Below are 22,157 nucleotides of genomic sequence, written 5' to 3'. Positions count from 1 at the left end.
CTAGTAGGTCTATTAAGGGGCCATGATCCAACTAGTTTTTGCCTGAGCCTGAAATCTAATATGCAAGTGGACCCAAGTTACTGTCTGAGGAGATGGGGGCATAGTTAGCAAAAGGACTAGAAAGCTGGATCAGGGAAGATAGTAGCTCCTAAATATGGGGAAAGTATATAAATACTGTTAACTGTAAACCCCATCGATTTGATCTGGGGCCCATATTCAGCACAGGAGGCTATGTAGCTTCTGTATCCCTGTAGGTCTGAGCTTGCATTCTGTGGTCATGGCTAGGAACATTCCAGACTGCACTAATTTCAGGACCCACCTTCCTCAGGTAGTAGGTAGAGAATGTTATCCAACCTCCCTTTGGAGAATGAAACCGTCTCTACCATTGTTGATCCACACTGAGGGCAAGGTCCTATAGGGGCCCACAAAGGGGTCCATTATATTGTTCCTGATGAAGATGACTAGTGACAGTGGTGAGAGGGATCTGGTAAAGGTCTAGGCCCATCATGTCTGTGTGGGAATCCCAGGACACCCTGACTAGGGCTACAGGTGATGGGGTGGCCTGGTAGTGACTAAAGAGCCATCATTAAAGTATGCCAGTCTCTTGCCCTTATTCAGCTTTTGTAGTCTTTACTTTGTCAAGGTTAGTGTTGGAGTGATTGAGGGAAGTGGGATAAGGGTAGGTATGAGGGAAGTGGAATGAGGAGGCTATCTAGGTCTAAGTAGAAACTATTTGATTAGGTTCTTTATGTTGACTTTTTAGGTCCTTCTACTTGCTTCCTTCATTTATTGACTCTGTAAACTATTGTACACTTTTGCTTTAAGGTATATATTTTCCCCTGACTTGTGGATACATGTGTACATATGCCCTATCCCATGGGCCCTGGTCTATATCTAGGTTTTGAGGTTTTGTTAAGAAGTGCACCACTCAAAATGGAATTAAGGAATCCTATGAGCTAGAAAAGGTCTCATCCGGGTAATGAAGCTGAAGGGTTGACATGCCACGCCTGACATCTCTGGACACATTTCGAAATGAAGCATGCTGAGGTGATACTGGTTGCATTGATTAGGTTGGGATCAACAGATGAAGTATCAATTGGTATGAATTGAGAGAAGCCTACAGGGAAGTGAACCCCACCCTAGAGGTTCCAGGACAGGGAGAAATATGGGCTTTATAGAGAAAGCGAAAGATCCCTGCTGCCTTAGGGTTTAAGAAGGCAGTAGGTAGTTATGCTATAACCAAATTATTTGGCAATTGGATTAACTTTGAAAATCTCATTGTTAGGATTTTCTGTATCATACAAAACTTCACCATAATTTATGTCCTTTAATGCTATGCCCTGCCATTCTTATATTTTCTTTTCTTTAGCTGGCTTTATTAGTGTGCTATAGAACATACACAATATGTACAAAGTGACTTCATGCCATCATTAAGGCTTCTGATCAACAACAGGTTAACAATATTTAAGTTTGGGGGAAGTTTAAGTTCTACTCAGATTATTAACTTCATGGGGGTCAATGCCCCTAATGCCTGAGTTGTTCAATGATTAACTGCATTTGTTCTGATGTAAACTTATTATAAGACAATATCTGGTCAGAAAATCCTTTTAAAAAATATTTATTTACTTATTCATGCATCTGATAGAGGCAGAGAGAAATTGAAAGAGAAGGAAACAAGCAAGAAAGATACCTCCAGCATTGCTTCACCACTTGTGAAACTTCCCCCACTGCAGGTGGGGACCAGGAGCTTGAACTCAGGTCTTTGAGAAATGTAACACAAAAAGCTTGGAGAAATTGCTCTGTGTCCAGTTAGAATTTTTTATTTGACTGGGAGATGCAACATCTCTATTTCTATAACTGCTCTCTAATGCAGTGCACCTTGGGTATTTTCAGAGCCCCCACCCCCCAGTTTGCCACAGCTACTGAATTGCAAGGTGCTGCATTATTTCCAGTGACAGCATTTCCCCCAGGAGAGAGATGTTGCTGGCTCCCAGGTGATGAAATATAGAGGAGAGAAACACCTCTCTTTCCCGGTTTTGAAGCTCTCTCCACCTATCCCCTACCTTCCTGCTGCTCCCTTCTGCTATTCTTCCCCAATCTGATGTGTCACCCTGGTTTTGAATGGCATTGGGGTGCAAAAGGAGCAAATCTGGCAACCTGTACTATTCCTGGAGCTGCTACAGCAGGACTTGGGGAGGTCGGGAGCTGGGAGTCCAGAGGGAGAAGCCTCCGGTTGGTTCTGGGCAGCTGGCCAGTGGGGAAACCTGCAAGATGAATGGCAGGAGGGAGGCTCCTATCCCTGCCAGCAAGCTCCTGCTGCAGAATCCTTTCCAGAGCTGCTTCTGTAAACAAGCAAGCAGCAGCCTCCAGCGTGGATTGACTGCCCTGTGCAGCGATCAGAGGTAACTGTCAAAACTCCTGTAAGAAAGGCAGGTTCCTGAGCTTTGAGGTGAGGAGGGATGGGGAATGACCTCTGCCTCCTGCAGCTGGGACCACCCTGCAGAACTGTTGGCTATCCAGATATGGGGAGGCGGAGAGGCAGTGAGTACCCACATTTTCTACCAGGGTCATAAAGATGAGGATCATCGAATTCAGTGATTGACAGATGCTCTTTTCAGGCAGTGGTGGAGAGTGTGACCATAGGAATAGAGAGAGAAACCCAGCTCTCTTCTCTGTGTGGGAAGAACCCCAGCTTCTATGGTGGACAGAATGATGTGAGTTCTGCTCTGCATGTGGTCTCTGGGATATTACAAAACTACAAAGACTTAGAGCAGTCCTGATCTGGGCTTGGGGTGTGTTTCTACAGAACAGACAAATTAAGATTTATCTCATCACATGTAAATGAAGTCATGTAATACCTATTCTATAATTGCCCTAGAAGTGGTATATAATAGTGTGTTACTTGAATACATAGTCATGAATTCACAGGACTATATTTGAGAGCTTAGTATGAAATGTACTGCCATTCCATTTCAATTGCACATCTTAATGTCAACAGATATTTATGATGAGAATGGGGTAACCTATTCTGTAATGACACCTATAGTTATAGACAGTGCTGTGTCCCACTTCACTGATCACAACATAAGCAAAACTAATCCAATTTTAAAATAATGTATTGAACCCAGACACTAGAGCAAAACAGATAAATTCCTATTACCAAGAAAATGTCACTGTTCTTGGTTTCAAATGCATGCACACTTCACTAGATCAGAAAACATGTAACCATTCCACACAGTGTGACATGTTAAACACAAGATATTTAGTGCACTTTAAAACAAAGACCTTTGCTGGTGGGAGGCAGGGGACAGAAAACTGTGTGAGTGCCTACCAGTCTGCACTGTGATTTTTAAGTCTTCTGAACCAGGTCATGAATGTTGTAATTTTTAAAAAATTTTTGTTTATGCAGTGGAAACACTGACAAGACCATAGGATAAGAGGGGTACAATTCCACATAATTCTCACCGCCGTAACTCCATATCCCATCCCCTTTCCGGATAACTTTTCTATTCTTTAGCCCTCTGGGAGCATGGACCGAGGGGCATTATGAGGTGCAGAAGGTTGAAGGCCTGGCTTCTGTAATTGCTTCCCCACTGAACATGGGCATTGACAGGTTGATCCATACCTCCAGCTTGTCTTTCTGTTTTTCTAGTGGTGCAGGGATCTGGGGAGGTGAGGCTCCAGGACACATTAGTGGAGTTGTTTGCCCTGGGAAGTCAGGTTGGCATCATGGTAGCATCTGGAACCTGGTGGCTGAAGTTGTAAATATTTTATCAAATAACAGGAAACACTGTAATGGGAAGCATCAGAAATTAATAGAGGTGTCACCAGGAGGAATGTATTTTAGGGATTCTGGTCTGCAGGTGTGCACAGAAACTTCCACCTTAGGTCTGCTACCAAAACAAAGTTCTCCCCTCTCTTAGGTCAACTTAGCAGTAGCTTCACTTGTTATAATGTTGCTGTGGGGGAAATCAATTCCCAACCAGAGCCGTGGTCTGTGGAGCTGGCATGTCCCAGTCGGAGTGAGTGCAGGTGTGATGCATCTATGATGAAAGGATGTCTTCACCTGGGTAGGGTCTTATCTTGTGTCCTGAGCTGCCAGGAGAAACTAAACTCTGGCCACCTGAGATGCTGAACTGGAATAAGTGGATTGGAAAATGAGTGAGTGAATGAATGTAAATGGCAGCTTCATGTTTGATTCTTTATATTTCTCTCTCTCTTTTTTGCCTCCAGGGTTAATGCTGGGGCTCAGTGTCGGCACTACAAATTCAGTGCTCCTAGTGTCCATTTTTTTTGTTTTTGTTTTGTACTGTATAGGAATTGAGAGGAGAGGGGAAGAGAGAGGGGGGGAGAGAAAGATAGACACCTGCAGACCTGCTTCACCACTTGCAAAGCGACCCCTCCCACACCAGGTGGGGAGCCAGGGGCTCGAACCAGGATCCTTGAGTGGATCCTTGCACTTTATACTATGTGCATTTACCCCAGTTTGATTCTGCCCAGCCCCCATATCTTTATTTTTCTCTATTAATTGATTAATTTAGATACCAGGGCTTTGCTGAGGCATCACACCTGCATGATTCTACAACTCCCAGTGCATTTTTTTTCTTCACTTTTTCAGAAAAAGGGTGAGAGATAGGGAGAGAAAGACAGAGGGAGAAGAAGAAACACCACAGCACTGCTCTACTGTTTGTGAAGCTTCCTCTGATGCTGTCCCAAGGTCTTCTCATGTAGCAACTGGGATCTTGAATCCAGACTCTTGAGCATGGCAGTGTGTGCTGTACTGGGCAAGCTATCTCCTCACCTCTATTTTTAGAGTCTTTATTTAGAAATTTGGTGATATCTTTGAATGGTGGCCTGTGATAAATTATCAGCTCAGCTCTCCTCTTTGTCCATTAGCCTCTGGTCATATTGGTTTCATTCATTCATATTGGTTTCATTTTCATTTGACTGAAAATCACACTTTATGAGAGCCCTTAAATGACAGTAAGTGAGAAGTGATTTTTCTGTTTGTGGGAGGAGGGTGGTGTCTGCTGTTAAGCTGGAATGCAGAGAGCTTCTGCTGTCTAGGAGGCTAGACCAGAGCAGCACTGACATGAAGTTCCTGCTCCATCTCACCCAGTGGGTGTCAGAGCACATAACTGCACTTCAAGGCCTAGGCATTTGGGTCTTAGGTGTCTGATTGCTCCTGATTTTTAGAGGATTGGATCTCAGACTGTAAGAGACCGACAGTTTCACTCCAGCCCTGCATGAAATGCACCAACCTGAACTTAACCTTCCAGATGCATCTCTTTGCCCTCCAAGCATCATGTCTGAGTGGGCAGTGAAGGAATCCCACTTCCTTCATCCCAAAGCTCAGCTCGGTGTCAGAGTTCCTCTTCTCTGGGGCCTCATCGAATGCTCACTGGAGTTTCCTGGCCATCCCCACTCTCACCCTGGCTGCATTCATTCCTCAGGTTCTGAGCTTTCAGGTTGTCCTGAAGAACTGTGAAACCGAGCAAGGCCAGCAGGGTGCGAGCCCCCGATGCTGTCTTCTTGTCGCCAGATTTAGTTTTAGCACAGTTGCTGTTCTTTGCAAAGGAACTTCTGAGAACAACTGAAGTCACACACACCCCCACCACCACCACATCAGCCTGTCCTTTAAGGACAGGGCTTCAGTTGTATCGATGAGTCATGTTTTCTCCCATGTACCACCCACAAGTCCAGTGGCACCCAAGGGTCCACTGCATGCAAAAGTGACCTCCAAGGTGGTTCAGACCCACACCCACAGCAGCCCCAGGCTGTCCAGAGTGGTGATAGTGCACCCACACTATCACAACAACCCTGCCAGCATTGTCAGAGGAAAGCACATGTCCTTTCCTAGAAGCTGAGAGTCTGGGCAACTGAAAGTTTGAGAAACACACTCTCAGAAACACCCTCAACTGCACAGTGGCACAGGGCTGTGCTTGGAGGAATGTGAAGCTTGCTGCATTTTTATGTTACACCATACTGCCGTTTGAACTGCTCTAATAGAGCCACTCAATAACTTTTACCTGGGTTTGACAAGCTACTACTGGATTTAACAGTCAAGAGCCTCAAGGCTGGAGGACACACCTGTGTGTGTCCTGCTATTAAGTTGTAGGGATTCCAGGTAAAAGCAGAGGAAGAGTTGCCAAGGGTTGTGGAGAAAAGCAGGGGCAAATGTCATCCTAATGTCTCTCAGTCTGGCTACCAAGGTCCAGCCCCCTCATCTCTTTTCCTCTTGTCCCCATTGTGTACTTTTTCTTTCTTTGTCTTGTTTGAGGCTTATTTGCTCTGGACTGACATTTTCAGATGCAAAAATAGACAGAAGGAAAGATACCACCACCTTGAAGTTTCCCCCAGTCAGGAGCTAGGTTCTAACTGGGGGTCATATGCACAGCAAAGCAGATGTGCTCTCCAAGTGAGTTTTTTTTGGAATCCCTGTTCTTATTCAATTATGTTGTCACTTAAAGACAGAAAACAGAGGGGCCCCCCCAGGGAAGTTAGTTAGCTGGTAGAGTATAGGACTTACACACCTGAGACTTCAGGTTTGATCCCTGGCACCACATGTACCAGACTAGTGCTCTGACTTCACTCTCTTCCTCTCCCTCTCTCTCATGAAACAAATCTTTAAAACAAAAAATTAAGCCTGAGAATTTTTTTATTAGAAGTGAACATTCTAACTTGGTGCCCTCATTCCTTGTTATCATAATGTAATATGCAGGACTGTGTCTTATTGTATTATAATGACTCCTATTATATCTGTCATCTCCATGAGACAAATCACATGGGAAGTGACCGAATGGGTATTTGTAAGTGTCAATTGCCTACAGGCCTTTTTGTCTGTAACTTTACTGTGGGGTGGGTTTCTTGAGGCTACTGTGAAGGTGTCTCACCCTTCACCTCCTCTTGCATGGGACCACTATGTAATGACTGGGGTTTTGTCCCATGGGTCCTGGGGCACTCCTTTCTCTGGAGGGCACTCTGAATTTGACAGAGGGCTTAGGCAGTCAGGGTGACCCACAGGGCAGACCCTCCAGAAATGAGTTGTACTGGGAAGTTGTTCTCATGTCTCTGGAATTTCCTTCTGAGCCACAGAATGTCTGGGGTCAGAGGGCAGGTTGTGAGGTGCTGCCATGATACTTCCCGCCAGCCTTCTGGGGCCGGGACTGGGGGAGTCCCTATTAGGGAGGCCAGACCGGAAGCCTTGTGTCTGGGCCTCACTTGGATGCTTTTGAGGCCTGAAGTCTACGTTTGACAAGTAATGGATTTTGTTCTGGCAACTGAACCCAGGACCACATGCATGTGAAGGCAGTGAACTATATCCCTAGTGTGATGATAATGTTTTAAAGAATAGGATTTCTGAATTTTTTTTGGGGGGATTGATAATTTCCCACCAATAAAGCATGTTTTGGAAGTATTCTTCATTTTCTACATACTTCTAGTGTGTTTTGAATATTTTTTCATTGTCTTGTATAAGTTTATTGTCTCAAAAATGTATGTCAATCAAGTTGGCAGCTAGCTAAGCAGAGGCAGTAGGCAAGTAGGCATATAGTTATTGGGTTGTGGGTTTTTGTTTGTCTTTGGTAGTTCTTTTAACATTAATTTTGTTAACATTAACAGCTTACCTCTTCAGTCCCTCTTCTTTTTTTTTTAATGTCCTCCAGGGTGTTAGTGATACCAGAATCAGAACAAATTAGTCTCTGAAAATGGAGAAAATGCAATGAATTTAATAGGCTACTTTTTTCATGTAACTTTTTTAAAAATATATTTTTAAATAGGGACAGAGAAGAAGAGTGAAAGAGCCCACAGCACCAAAACTTCAGTGCAGTGGGGGTTGGGCTTGAATCAGGGTCATGCTTATGCCAAAGAAGCACACTACCCAAGTGAGCTATGTAACTGGCCACATTTTTTATAACCATATGTATTTTTTTAAGTAAGTTTAGGATCCATTCCCCTTATAGTTATTTGCACAACTATGTCAGATTTCTATTAAAAGAACATAAACAGTGGAACTTGAGTTATTTCTGCAGAATGCTTGCATATATATATATATATATATATATATACTCTCATGTATAGATTAGTTTGCAAAGACAAGCAGAAGAAGACACCTAAGAAATGATCAAATGAAAGGTAGGAAGAAAAATGGGATAGCAAATGGTGGTCATAACAAGATGGTTGAAATGAGGCCTATTTTGTCCTGAATTTAGAGAGAAGTTGTTTTCATAAAATAGGTTTGGGATTTTCCCCAGCGCAGTGTGTTTACTGCCTTAAAGGAAAGGGTTGGCCAACCTTGAACTTCATAGTCTTCATGATAACCAGTAGCTCCACAGTACCTTTGGGTAGTATGGGCAACAGGATAGTTTCAGGTTGCCATTCTTTGACTGTTTATACCATAAACCCAAGCTAGAGCAGGTGTGTTCATTCACAAACTCAGTTCCCTGCACCTCTCTATACAGAACACCCTGGGGGGGGAGAGTCATTGCTAGAATGTTATTGCTACTTTTTGCTAGTGCCCTGAAGAGGGGATTCATGCCACATTTGAAAAATGATCTCCCTCACTATTGGGAATCTCTGGGGTTATTGTAGGCAGATGCTTTGAGGATAGATCTTGTAACTATGCCCCTTTTTTTTGCTCCCTGAATTGCCTCTGTCGTTCCAGTGTCTTCCTGTAGGGAGACAGGGATGTGCTTTTGGTCTTCACAATTCTGAACTTGGCTGGGAAGGTGGATCAGAAGTAGCACTCAAGACTTGCATGTATAGGGTCCCAGAACAGCACTTAATATCCAGGAGTGGTGCTCTGATTCACTTTATCATGAATGAATGAATGAATGAATGAATGAATGAATGAATGAATACATTTTTTAATTGTCTACAGCCATACCATTCACAGTGCTTTCTGTCACAGATCACATCAGAATCCTGGCTCAGGTGACAGCTGTGATTCTCATTTATAAATCAGTGGATCTGATTTTGCAGTTTAAAAACAGGCAATCTAAAATGATTTTACTGAGGGAAAGGGGTCATAACAGCCAGTTTCTCAGGCTCTACTTCCTGTGGCTGACCTCAAATGGTGTCACTCATTTTTTTCTACAGAAGATTCCTTCTTCACATTATTAACTGAAAAGGAGAAGGAATGATATGCTAAGTAACAGCGGAGTAGGGTGACTAGGAGGGACCCGCCCAGAAGCCTGCTGCCCTAGCGCATCAGCTGTTTCATGTGTGCCTTTTGATTCTCGCCTATGCATATGCATGCTGGTTTTATTGGATGCTTTTATAGCACATATATTGTTTCATATTCTTCTCTGCTCGCTTAAGCTCATGCCATGAGTGTGTTTCCATGTTTACACATTGTCTTCCTGGTTCCATTTGTATCTAACAGCAAAGTTGGATGAGAGGGGTGGACACCTCCTTTGCAGAACAACACTTTTCTGTGTGTCCTTTGGAGTCACTGGGCACTTGGCAAACCTTCGGTTGGTACAGAATTGTGTTCTAGCAAGACAATTTATGACTGGAGTAGTAGCCAGCTGACATCCACGAGAAGCCTTGTTCTCCAAAAGGATTTCCTTTGAGGGTGATGCCAGCCCTTCAATTGTGCCTAAGCAGCTGAAAATGAAAACAAGGGAAGCAGGATGGTCTTGCAATTGTTGGTATTCAAAAGGAAATCTCGGCATGCCTGGCAAGCCAGACAAAGCTCCAGATGTCCACATGCCCCCCACACACCCAGTATAGTAAACCCTTTTGAAAGAACAGGAAGAAGAGGGAACTCCGAGCTGGTTTCAGCAGGAGACAGAAAGCAGGTCTTCATTTAAAAAAAAAAAAAAAAACATAGCAGTGCTATCTAAAGAAAGTGCACTTTCAAAAATGATAGGACTTAAAGCTGAGTTTCTGTTTAAACTCACATCTCTGGGCTATTGGCAGGAGCACTGCCTTTAGAAGAGGAGATGGCTTATACAGTCTATGGGGTCATTCTGCTCAGGACTTAGCATTGAGACCTTTTTGAAGAGAAGGATGAACTTGGGAGAGCTTAACATTGTAGTTGCACTGTATACTTCCTTAAGTGGCTGAGCAGAGAAGTTGAGATGAAATGAAATTTTTCTTATTCAGATGAACCTTTGGGTGACCTTTTACGTGTGGGATATGAACTCAAGGTCATTTCACACTTCACATGCTTTGAGATGTTTTGAGAAAATTATATGCCACCTCTTCTTCATTGCTGGGATTAAAATGCCACTTGATTCAGTAATATCATTTAGCTATTTGGCCTTTTTTTTTTTTTACAAAATTATTAGATTGTGAATAAGGAAACAAAGAACATGCTTAGATCCTTAATCTTTCACAATACAGTGAAGTTCAGAAAGTTTATTTTAGCAGTCCAGGAGGTGCTGCAGTAGATAAAACACTATTCTCAAACATGTTTAATCTCCAGCATTGTATATGCCAGAGTCATGCCCTAATTTTCTCCCTCTCCCTCTCCCCCTTCTCTTCCCCCTTATCTCTCTTCTCTCTCATTGATTAATGAATAAAATCTTTTTAAAAGTTTTAAAGATGCAACAAACAGTATCTTTTCCTAAGAATTAACTCTTGTTCCCAGCCTTTCAAGAATTTTCTCAAACTTGTAATAAATATTTTAAAAGGAATTTCAAAGTAGTGTGGTGTAGGGGCTGGAGAGAGAGCTCACTGTTCACGTGTCTGGCTTGTTGGACACAGCACTGGTTCAAAACCTTACACCACATTGGATGCCACAACGCTGGAGAAGTTTTTGGTGCTAGATCCCTCACACATACACTGCTTTTCTATCTACTTGTAAAAGTCAAGCTAGGAGTTGTGAAATGGTACATGCACTAGATTGCAGCACCACAAAATAATGAGAAGAAATAAGAAATCAATGTAACACTTTCCTAAAACACTGACCCTATTAACCTTCAATTTTTCCTGATAATAAGAACTGTGGATCTTGGGGGACTGATAGTGGTACTCCAGGTTGAGTGCACACACTACCATGCTCAAGGATCTGGGTCCATTTATGAGCAGTGAAGCAGGTCTGTAGGTATCTTTTTCTCTCCCTCTTTACCTTCCCCACTCCTCTCAATTTCTCTCTGTCCTATCAAATAAAATAGAAAAAAAAAAAAAAGGCCACTAGGAGCAGTGGATTCATAGTGCTGGCACTGAGCCCCATTGATAATCCCGGTGGCAAAAAAAAAAAGCTATAGATCTAAAATTCTATTTAAAGTACCTGTGCAATTACCATCAACTGCCCTCTTGAGACTTGAGCTAAACATTTTTGGTGTGCTTTTTTTTCATTGTTGAAAGGATAATTTGTACATTTCAGTATGACAGTACATGTATTAACCACATTTAAAATCATAGTGGTTTTCCTTGAACCTTGGGGGGGGGGTGATTGAATTGAAGCTGATGGATTATTAAAATTAAGTCAGTCAGCTAGGATGCTTACCATTTGCAAGGTTAATGGATTCCAACAGGACCTGTGCATGTTTTCCCACTAAGAGAATTAATGTGTCAAGTTAAGAGTTCAAAGAGTGAATAAGGACTTGACACAATCCCTTCCCAGTCCACACAGCTGCCTGTTTCAGCTTTTATGTATGAAGTGGCAAACCCAAAATGGATGTTCTCCCTCAATTTTTGTTGGATTTCAGAGTGATAATGAGGGCCTGAAACTTTTTCCAAGGACTTGAAGATTTTTCTAGGCTAGAGATGCTAAATGATTCTTCGAATGCAAGTTCTAGAGACTTCTGTGCTCAGCCCCATTTTTGCTGGATATGCCTTTGGATTTAGCTCCTATAATGAGGGAAATTTGACTTGTAGGCATGATAGGATGACTACTTTGCAGGAAAAAATAAGATAATTACATGACCACAGTAGATGTGCTGAGGGTCACAGAATAGTTTTGTTTAACTGGAAGAGAAAGAGTTTTCTCTCTCATCTTTCCCACAAAAGCAAAGCTTTTGTGGGAAAGAACCCTGGTGTGGTGCAAAAGAGGAGAGCAGAATCTGCCCATGTGTGTCTTTATCTGGATGAAGTGACTAGTAGGTGAGGAAAGGAGTGACTTCAGGAATGGGGGTTGTAGAGTCATATAAAATTCCAAAGACTGACAATGGTCCTGGAGGTCAAGCATAGGACTTTCAATTGTGAAATCCTGGGTTCAGTTCCTAGCACCACACATACTGGGGTGATGCTCTAGTTCTCTTGATCCTTAATAAATATATATTTATAAGTTTATAAGATTTATTTTATTTTTTACACATGAGGACCAGTTTCACATCACACACAGAGAGAAAAAAGTCAAAGCACCATTTTTGCATATGCAAGCTTGCAAATTTCAGACACGAAAAGTCAGTGTTCTACCAGTTGAGTTGTTTTGCCAGCCACAACAAGCACATCTTTAAAAAAAAAAAAAATCAAGGGCTGGAAGGAACCTGAAGGATTTCTGGTTCAGAGGGCCATGTTGGAGTGGGTTGATAATTCTTTCTAAGAGCCAGATGTTACATTTTCAGGAAGTTGACATACAAACTATAAACATAGCCATTATTCAACCTGAATTATATAAACTGAGAGTGAAATGTATGTAAATGATAAAACTCATCATTTCCTAATCATTTACTATCCTTTATCTCCTACACTTTTGAACTTTTAGTCCTTTGAATGAGTGAACCAACGCTGTCTTTTCATAGACTGTAGAATAAAGATACTCAGGGAGGTTTGTGGTCAGGGGCATGTGCCAGGGCCCAGCACAGAGGACCTTCTCACAATTTTCCAGGGCTGCTAGACTTTCAGTGACCATTATTTCTCTTTCTTAGATGACGGAGGGCCGTCGATGTCAAGTACATCTTCTTGATGACCGGAAGCTGGAACTCCTAGTACAGGTAAGTGACCTGCTGTCTGTTTTCTGAGTTTTGTTTATTTTTTTCTAAGATTGTTGGGGTTTAACCTTTGATTTGATCTAGGGTTGGGGAAGCATCTAAACTATTTTGAAATATATATCTATTAAGATGACCTTGAGGAGAACCTCCACACACCATTTCTCAGTGTTTGCTGTGCTATTTTTGTTCGTTCCTTTCTTTGAATACCACACCCAAGGCATTCAAGGGAAGATGTATATCTAACCTATTGTTGCAAATCTCTAGCAAAGGAAATTCCACAACTACCAGTAGCTATTCTTTTTGCTTGGAAGGAGTTAACTATAATAAAGCCTAAATAGCTCTGCTACAGCTAAAGTAGATTTAGTGGTCTTCTTACTGAGAAGACTAGGAAAGTGTTGGTTAATTTCCATGAAAACTTCCATCTTGGCTTTATTTCCCTTCTAAGGACTGTGTGGTCTCCTCACCCCAGCTCTGAGGTCAACATGACATCACTACTGGATATCTGGGGAAACTGATACACAGGAAATCAATTTATTCCCAAACCAGAACACTTTCATGTCAAAGAAGTCATAATAAGCTTACTTTTGAAAAGATCATTGTTTTACCCAGAACACTAAAAAGTGATGGAATTTCCAGACTTGGTTTAAAAACTTAAGAATCCCAAGTCTGTTGCTTTACTGCAGCTTTTAAAACTTGATTTTTTTTTTTAGTTTCTCAAATATGTATCATTGGGCAGTTAATCTTAGGTTGGTGCCCAGCATCACACTTGATCATGAAGAAACAATCTTTTACTCCATTCATTTCACTACGAAACAGCACTGCTGCAGGAGAACTTGTATGAATTGAGATGCCCATCTGGTATTTCCTTGTGTTTGCTGCTTGGACTTGGGCCTATTCAAATTATTAACTTAAAATTTAGAGCATTTTTACCGAGACTTAACTCCTAAATATATCATGAAACAAAATAGGAAAATAGGAAACAAAATAGAGAAAAGCTCATAATCAAAACACACTTATACAACCACTACTGCCCTTTCTGTGGCTTTCTTTCATTTGCATTTTACATGGCTATAATTGTATAATTCCATGTACTTTATTTTCTTTTTTAAAATAAGTTTTATTTGTTTTGGATAGAAATAGAGAAAACATGAGAGGGGAGGGGGAGATAGAAAGGGAGAGAAAAAGAGACACCTGCAGCACTGCTCCACTTGTGAAACTTCCTCTTTGCAGGTGGGGACTGGGAGTTTGAACCCAGGTCCTTGTACATGGTATCAGGCACACTGTACTGAGTGTGCCCCCCCATGTACTTCATCATTTGAACTGATGTTGTCTTCCACTGTCATTTTTCAAGTTGATATGAATTATCACCTTTACTAGTAGCTGTGTAAGTTACAGAAATGGTTATGTTGAAATTATTTGATCATTCACTCATTTGGATACATTTAAAAGGTGGTTTTATTCAATGTTCCACTATTACAAATAAATGTTGAATAGCCTACTTGTGTGTCAAGTTCTCCCACATCTTCAGCCATGTACTTTTTCGACTAGATTCCAAGGCTTACAGTCTAATGAACAAAGTGTGAAGTTTTGTGTGTGTGTGTTGTGCATACATGTGTGATTGGGGAGATAGTAATAGTAGAGAGGACTGGAATAGAAGAAAGAGCTCCTATCAGTTAGCAAGACTGTGAACTCACCAAGCATTTGGAAATTTTAACTGTTGAGACTCAGCACATTGGGACTGCTGAAATAGCTCATTGGATAGTGTGCTGCTTTGGTCTGTGTCAGACTAGGTTTAAGCCCATCCCATACCACATTGAAGGAAACTTCAGTGCTGTGGGTTTTCTCTGCTTCTTTCTCCCTCTCCATCTATCTCCCTGTCTCTAGCTATTACTACTACTACCACTACTACTGCTACCAGTACCACCACCACCATTAGTAGTACTAATCAGCATATGGAGTTCATAGGTAACGGCTTCGGTGTGTTTTTGATGCTTTTACTTCATATATCAGGGCTGAGTGATTTAGAAAGCAGCTGCCATCTTTAACAGGAAATGAACCCTAATGGAGCAGTGAAATTGTAGTCTATGTGCCACCTGACATGGGAAAATAGAAACTGGGGCATCTTAAATGGACAAAAGTCCCAGAAAAGAGATTAAATTACATAGTTTTGAAAAGGTAATCCCAAGCCCTTCACAATCAAGAAAAAGATGAATTAGGGCCCCAAAGAGAAGCACCTGCTCTCTAATCTCTCTCTAGAACATGCTTCACGTCTTGGTCCTTCCTCCCTGCACACTCCACTCCCTGCCCCATGCTTGTGTGAGGCTGGTTTCTTAGGAGACATTTTCTCTGGCCTTCCTCCTTAAAACCCCAAGGTCTGATCTTAACTCAGTTTTCCCTAGATTTCCTCTTAGAACCCCTTACATTTTCATCATTAGAGCCACTGCAACTTAGAGACCTTCCTCTACAACACAAATGTAAGGACTACATCTTTCTACATATGATGTGTCTACCTAGTACACGGCCAGATGTCCAGCATGTAGATCATGAATGTCTTTGTTGAGTGAGTGAAGTTGCAAATTCTAAGATATACAGTAATCCTCTCCCCATGGTTTTCTTGAAAACATAGAACTGTCTTCTTCTTTTTAAAAAATATTTATTTATTTATTTATTCCCTTTTGTTGACCTTGTTGTTTTCTTATTGTTGTAGTAGTTATTATTGTTGTTGTTATTGAAGTCATTGTTTTTGGATAGGACAGAGAAATGGAGAGAGGAGGGGAAGACAGGGGGAGAGAAAGACACCTGCAGACCTGCTTCACTGCTTGTGAAGCGACTCCCCCTCTGGATGGGGAGCTGGGGGCTTGAACCGGGATACTTACTCCAGTCCTTGCACTTTGTGCCACCTGCACTTAACCTGACTCCCAGAACTATCTTCTTCTTATTATTATTATTTCCCCTTTTGTTGCCCTTGTTGTTTTTTATTATTGTTGTTGATGATGTCATCGTTGTTGGGTAGGACAGAGAGAAATGGAGAGAGGAGGAGAATACAGAAAAGGGGAGAGATAAACACCTGCAGACCTGCATCACTGCCTGTGAAGCAACCCCCCTGCAGGTAGGGATCTGGGGGTTGGAACTGGGGTCCTTATGCCGTTCCTTGCGTTTCGCACCACCTGGCTTAACCCACTGTGCTACCACCCCACCCCCTAGAACTATCTCCTTGACAGGAGGTTTCATTTGGTACAAATACTAGATTAAACAAGGAAACTTCTCTATATTACTGCAGAGATTTCAACAAAACTTGAAGATGTAGGCAGACTCAACTGAAGCATAGAATTATCCATATTTTGCAAAGCTCTGCTGTCAGGATTATATTCTTCTCTTTCTCGTTTTAATGTGATATCAGGGAATGGACCCTGGGGCCTCTTACATATGGGATATATTGAGGAGCTCCCTAGTTTAATTTAAAAAAATTTTTATTACATATATTTTATTAGTGACTTAATAGTGATTTACAAGATTATCAGATAATAGGGGTATAATTATACACCATTTCCACCACCAAAGTTCTGTGCCTCCACCTCCTACAATAGTAACTACCATAATTCTCCGAAGATCATAGATATGTGTTGATTATATATGTTTTTTCTTTTTACAATTCTCTATATTTCATGTGTGAGTGAAATCATCCTGTAGTTGTCCTTCACTTCCTTACTTCCTTCACTAAGCATAATCATTGCCAGTTCTTTTTTTTTAAAGATGTATAATTCTTTTTTTTAATATTTATTTACTTTCCATTTTGTTGCCCTTGTTGTGTAACAGTGTTATGCTTATTGATGTCATTGTTGTTGGATAGGACAGAGAGAAATGGAGAGAGGAGGGGAAGACAGAGAGGGGGAGAGAAAGAGAGATACCTGCAGACCTGCTTCACCGCCTGTGAAGCGACTCCCCGGCAGGTGGGGAGCCGGGGTCTCGAACCGGGATCCTTATGCTGGTCCTTACACTTTGCTCCACGTGCACTTAACCCCCTGCACCACCACCCGACTCCCAATCATTGCTAGTTCTTTTTTTTTTTTCATTGCCAGTTCTATCCACTTGGTCTGAAGGACACATGATAGTATTTTTGTTCACAGCTGAGTAGAACTCCATTGCATATGTTCCATGACTTCTTTATTTGTATTTACAAGTCTCATATTAGTAATTTTTATTCCATTGTTAAAGGATTCCCCCAACTCTTAAGTACTCCTCATATGTCCCCCCCCCAATATTTTAAACTTTTAATCAGGAAAATAAAAAGGCACACACCAGAGAAGTATATGGACCATTTGAGCAAAGATAGCCCAATTTTTATTCACTTCTCAGGCTCTGCCTTCATTTCCTTTCTAAGCCATACCCACACCTATTACAACTTCTAGGTGTCCTTCCTTTTTCGTCTTCCCTCTTAGATAAGGGAAACAGCCTGCCTCATTTTTTTTATGTTTATTTGAGAGAAGGGTAAAGAGTGAGAAATGAGAGGGAGATAAATTAGAGAGAGGAGAGACACCACAACACTGCTTCACCATCCTTGGAGCTCAAGCCATGCAAACCAGTGCATACCCTGATGCTACCACCTAATATCAGGACTCACGTCCAAGACCTCCCACACAAGGCTTACTGAAGAGACGAATTTCCTGACTGTAAAGGCTGATGATGTGCAGGGAATGGCTGAGGTATGGTTTACTTATTAGGTCACTGGATTCTGCCTTAGGTCCTGTGGTGCAGAGAGACAAGTGACCTGAGGAAGATACAAGGACCCCTGCTCCTGGGCTGGGTACCTCCATTCAGATGGGCAGTGGCACAGTATCTACTCTTCAGCTGTAGCTCTACCAGCCTCACCTCATGCCCACTCTGCCCCCTGCAAGCTCCTGACCTATTGTTCTGTTGAGGAGGCTGCCCTGTCAGCTAAGGTGAAGTTCTGGCCTGCAAGTGTTTTCAGGTCTCTGTCTCAGCCTCTGACCCAGTAGCTCCATGTGAGCCCTTTGGCAGCACAGCTATTGCTACCAACTTCACAGAAATAAGGGAACAGGAGTCTCATGATTCTAAGAAGGGAAGTCAGTCTTCACTAGTCAGTATTTTTTCTAAGAGAGTGAAAGACAGATGCTTGATTCCTGTGCCCTGGGTGGCATCTCTAAGTCCTAGGAGACCAAAGAGGCTTCTAGAAGCAGCATTGGGAAGGATGGGTGCTCTCCTGTGGGGTAGGGCTATGGTATTTGAATTAGCAGATTTTGAGATGACATAGGAAATGAAGAGCAAAGCGTCTTATTAGGGACTTTATATGATGATCCTGTGTCTTAAATAGAGGCTAAGTAACATACATAATTTAAACCAATCTCACCTGTTCCCTTTTCTTCATCTAATCTAATCCATTTTTTAAATTTCATATCAGGCTCACCTGTGTGACTCTCATTCTATTTCTGGTGGACAAAGAGCTCTAAATGATGTGAAAATAATTTAAACTAGGGAGAAAATAGTGAACACAGTTAAATTGTCTAGGGTTACCCAGATTTAATCCTGGTTGTGCTTCACAACAGTGGTTACATTTGACTATTCTTTAATCTTTCTATGGAGAAAATCCTATTTAATATTCTACATATGAAGATTAATGTATAATGCCAATGCTGGGTCAGACAAGGAAACTGAAATTCAATAAGGTGAAATAACTTCCTCCAGCCCACATACCTGTTTAGTTCCCTTTACTGAGCTGTAACAAGTGTGTAATGCAGCCTCCAGACACAGGAGACTTTCCCTGCAGCATGTTCTCAATAATGGGAACCTCACCTCAAATCTGGAACTGGTCATTTGCATCTCTGAATTAACCTCCAAATCTTTTGAGTGAAGATTTAAACAGGTAAACAGAATGATGATGCTGAATTTCATATCTTGGAGAATCCTCAAGGTATGAGAGGTGGAGAAACTTGCAAAGTAGCAGATTAAATAATTGTCACTTTCTCATCATTGTCCTCTGCCTGACAGCCAGGCTGGTGCTACTCTGACTTAAAGCTTCAGCTGGTTGATGTGGCTCTTGAGTAAAGCAGTATCCAAGACAGATTGTACTCTGGCCTTTAACAGACTAAGAACTGTTTTTCTATGTTTGTTTTTGTTTAATCTGGGACTCTCAGTGCTGCATAGACCAAACTCACAGACTTAGCTTCTGTGCACACACACACACACACACACACACACACACACACACACACATACACACTCACACCCACCATCAGCCACTGTGTGCTTGAGAATACTTTCCTGTAAAAATACAAAAGGATGTTTTCTAAAGCCAAGCAGGCACCCCCCCTACCCCAAGCACATGTTACCCAGAAAAGAAATAATAAAGCAGCTGACTCCACATCTTCCACATGGACAGGGCTGGTCAGATCCTCTAGCTGGCCATCTGCTCCCATCTGGTCTGGAAGCACCAGGAGGGACAGCCTCAGCTTGGACAGAGAAGCCATATGAAGGGGGGCCAAGGAGGAGCCCTGGGTTCAGAGCCTTCTGTCAGGGAGCTCCCAGACCACCAGGTCTTCTCTCTAAATATGGCAGTGGCAGACATCCCCACTCTGGGCTGACCCCAAACTTCACCATGATGTCCACCATCATCTATTAGGCTCCTTTCCACAAAGCCAGGCTCTCCACCAAATGAGCCAAACAGATGTCCTTCCTATCCTGGGGGGAGGGGGCTGATCCTAGTTAACATCTTAAAGGCACAGATGAAGCAATAGTTGCTGGGATACAGGGGCTGGAGGCATCATGTCATGGCAACTCTGTTTAAATGTGAGTTTCCTTCGTGGCCTGGAGAGATGAGAAATCAACCATAAAGCATACCCTTGGGTGACTCATACAGTTAAAGGCCAGCAGACTCTGGCATGACCCTCCCCCACTTCTGCAGCCAGGGCTTGGATGAAAAAGTCCTGAGCTAGTAGAGAACAAAAGAGAGGCCCAGACACCTAGAGAGACCGAGAAGGGGCGGAATGGCAGGATGCTACAGACTGAAGCAATCATCTGGGGACACCTCCCACATGCTCACACTCACACATATAAGTACACTCACACTCATATACATGCACACACTCATGTGAGCACACAGCTCCAGGACTAGGCAGCTGGACCAGGCTCTGGGTAAGGAGGAGCCCATCTCTGGGGACTGCAGGGTCCAGGCTGTGGTTGCTTAGCAACGAACCCATATTTTTTTTTATAAATTAAGTTTTTATTTATTTATTTTCCTTTTTGTTGCCCTTGTTGTTTAACATTGTTGTGGTTATTAATGTCATTGTTGTTGGATAGGACAGAGAGAAATGGAGAGAGGAGGGGAAGACAGAGAGGAGGAGAGAAAGACAGACACCTGCAGACCTGCTTCACCACTTGTGAAATGACTCCCCTGCAGGTGGGGAGCTGGGGGCTCGAACTGGGATCCTTACGCAGGTCCTGGCGATTTGCGCCACGTGCGCTTAACCCACTGCGCCACCGCCGGACTCCCCGAACCCATATTTGATCCTCTCCCCACCCTCCCCTCTCCCTTAGCTCCTTCCCTCCCCCAAACCCCTCTTTCTGGGCCCCATCTCCCTTGTAGCCAATACCAGCTGATCTTGAAAGGCAAGTGCTGGAACATTTGGAAATGGCCAGTGTCTGGCTGACTGTGTCCTCCTGGAAAGAGGGCCTTCAGGCCCAACATGAAGGCAGGGAGAGGACTGGGGAGCCAGGCTGTTCCTTCCCTTCCAAGGAACCTCTGGAAAGTTGTGTTAGTGTCTAGTTGTTGCAGTTAATTTGGTGTTGCCCCTGAGTTATCATTGCCACAGGATCTCAGAAATTCAGAAGAGCAATGTTTTTGCAGACCTGAAACCCCAGCAGCAGCCTGTGAACAGGGGATTCATTGTTTCTGGTTCCCTGTGTAAAGGACTAAGAAAGGTGGGTGAGAGGTTTCAAAATGCATGTGACTCACATGCAGTTTAGCTGTGTTTATAGGGGAAAGACACTTAAAAACACACCCCAGAAAGTATAGGATGGAGAGAAACCCAGCAATGGGGCAAAAGGGGGTGGTGAAAAATCTGGGTGTGGCCCCTGCTCTTTAGGAAAATCTCCTTTGTTTGCTTTCCTAGTGCTTGCTGCTGCCCTGGGGCAGAAGATCCTGCCTAGAGGAGGGAGGTGCTGAGTCAGGCTGCTTGCAGGCATGCTTGCAAATCCAGGGTGTGTGTGCTGGTACAGCAGAAACTACTTCAGGTCCCCATGACCTGCTCTCCTGTGTCTGAAACAGCACCCACTCTGTGCAGTTGTACCAGCCAGTGGCACCAGATCCCCTACCCCTGCTAAAAGGGTGTGGGGAGGGGATACTTAAGAGGCTGGTACATTTACAACTGCTTGTTTCACTGTCTTAGGAGTGGGGAGAGAAGTAGGACAGGTGGAAAAGAAAGAAGGGAGAGGGGGAAAGAGGAAGTGAGGAAGGAGAGAAAGGAGGGAGTGGTGTCATCAGGAGTGGAAAAGTCTGTGGAAATCTCCCTGGCTCTTGCACCCTGGATACCTTCCCCGTGATCCTTAAACCTCTTTGATTTCCCACTTACTTTCTGCCCCAGCTTAGAGCTAGCAATTGCACTGTCCTGCCAACATAGAAGCATTCCAGACTTCACAGAGTACCAGTGTCACTCCCAACTGCCCAATTAGTGTGTCTCTTGACCGCCTAGGGAGCAGCTCCACACCTACCCAATCATATTCCCTCACCCATCACACTCCCTCTCCTGCCCCATCAAATCCAGCTCTCTCTGTATTGTATCCCCCCCCGAAGGTGAGCCCCCAATTGTCCATGTCAAGCAGACTGGAGAAACCAGGCTTCTCTAGGGACAAGTCTTCCACTCCCCATAGCACCATCTTCAAGCCTCGGCCACATTTGCCCTGCTCTTAAGAAATGGACACTCCTCTTTCACACCTCCCATTACCCTGTGTAATTTACATTGTGACACTCATTAGCAGCTGGCTAGCCACTTTGACCTGTCCTACACAAGCTTTAGTGTGTGTGTGTGTGTGTGTGTGTGTGTGTGTGTGTGTGTGTGTGTGTATACCTGTAGCATTTCAGTGTGAGTACGCAAGACACAGGAGGGCCAACCTTCTAAATGTTGTGACTGCCTGATTGTTAATAGTCTAGTCCCCTAATTCGTTTGTGAATGCTGGTTTTCACTGCAGACCTCCCCATGAACAGCTCATGACAGGTTCCTAGAGAACAGTTAGGCTGTGGAGGGACATAAGAGTACTTGCAGC

General features: G+C 43.1%; 1 protein-coding gene across 13 annotated transcripts in view; it reads left to right on the top strand.

Moving 5' to 3' along the window:
• Positions 1 to 22,157, top strand: part of FRMD4A (FERM domain containing 4A) — a 593,356-nt gene that overhangs the window by 412,954 nt on the left and 158,245 nt on the right. For all 13 annotated transcript variants that reach the window (XM_060192202.1, XM_060192203.1, XM_060192201.1 and 10 more), the window contains one exon: positions 12,819 to 12,884. In XM_060192202.1, the coding sequence (XP_060048185.1) occupies positions 12,819 to 12,884 (66 nt within the window). The remainder of the gene's footprint in view (positions 1 to 12,818; positions 12,885 to 22,157) is intronic.

Source organism: Erinaceus europaeus, chromosome 6, assembly GCF_950295315.1.
Source record: "Erinaceus europaeus chromosome 6, mEriEur2.1, whole genome shotgun sequence".
In the NCBI taxonomy this organism is placed as follows: domain Eukaryota; kingdom Metazoa; phylum Chordata; class Mammalia; order Eulipotyphla; family Erinaceidae; genus Erinaceus; species Erinaceus europaeus.
This window is presented reverse-complemented; position numbering and strand designations above follow the sequence as displayed.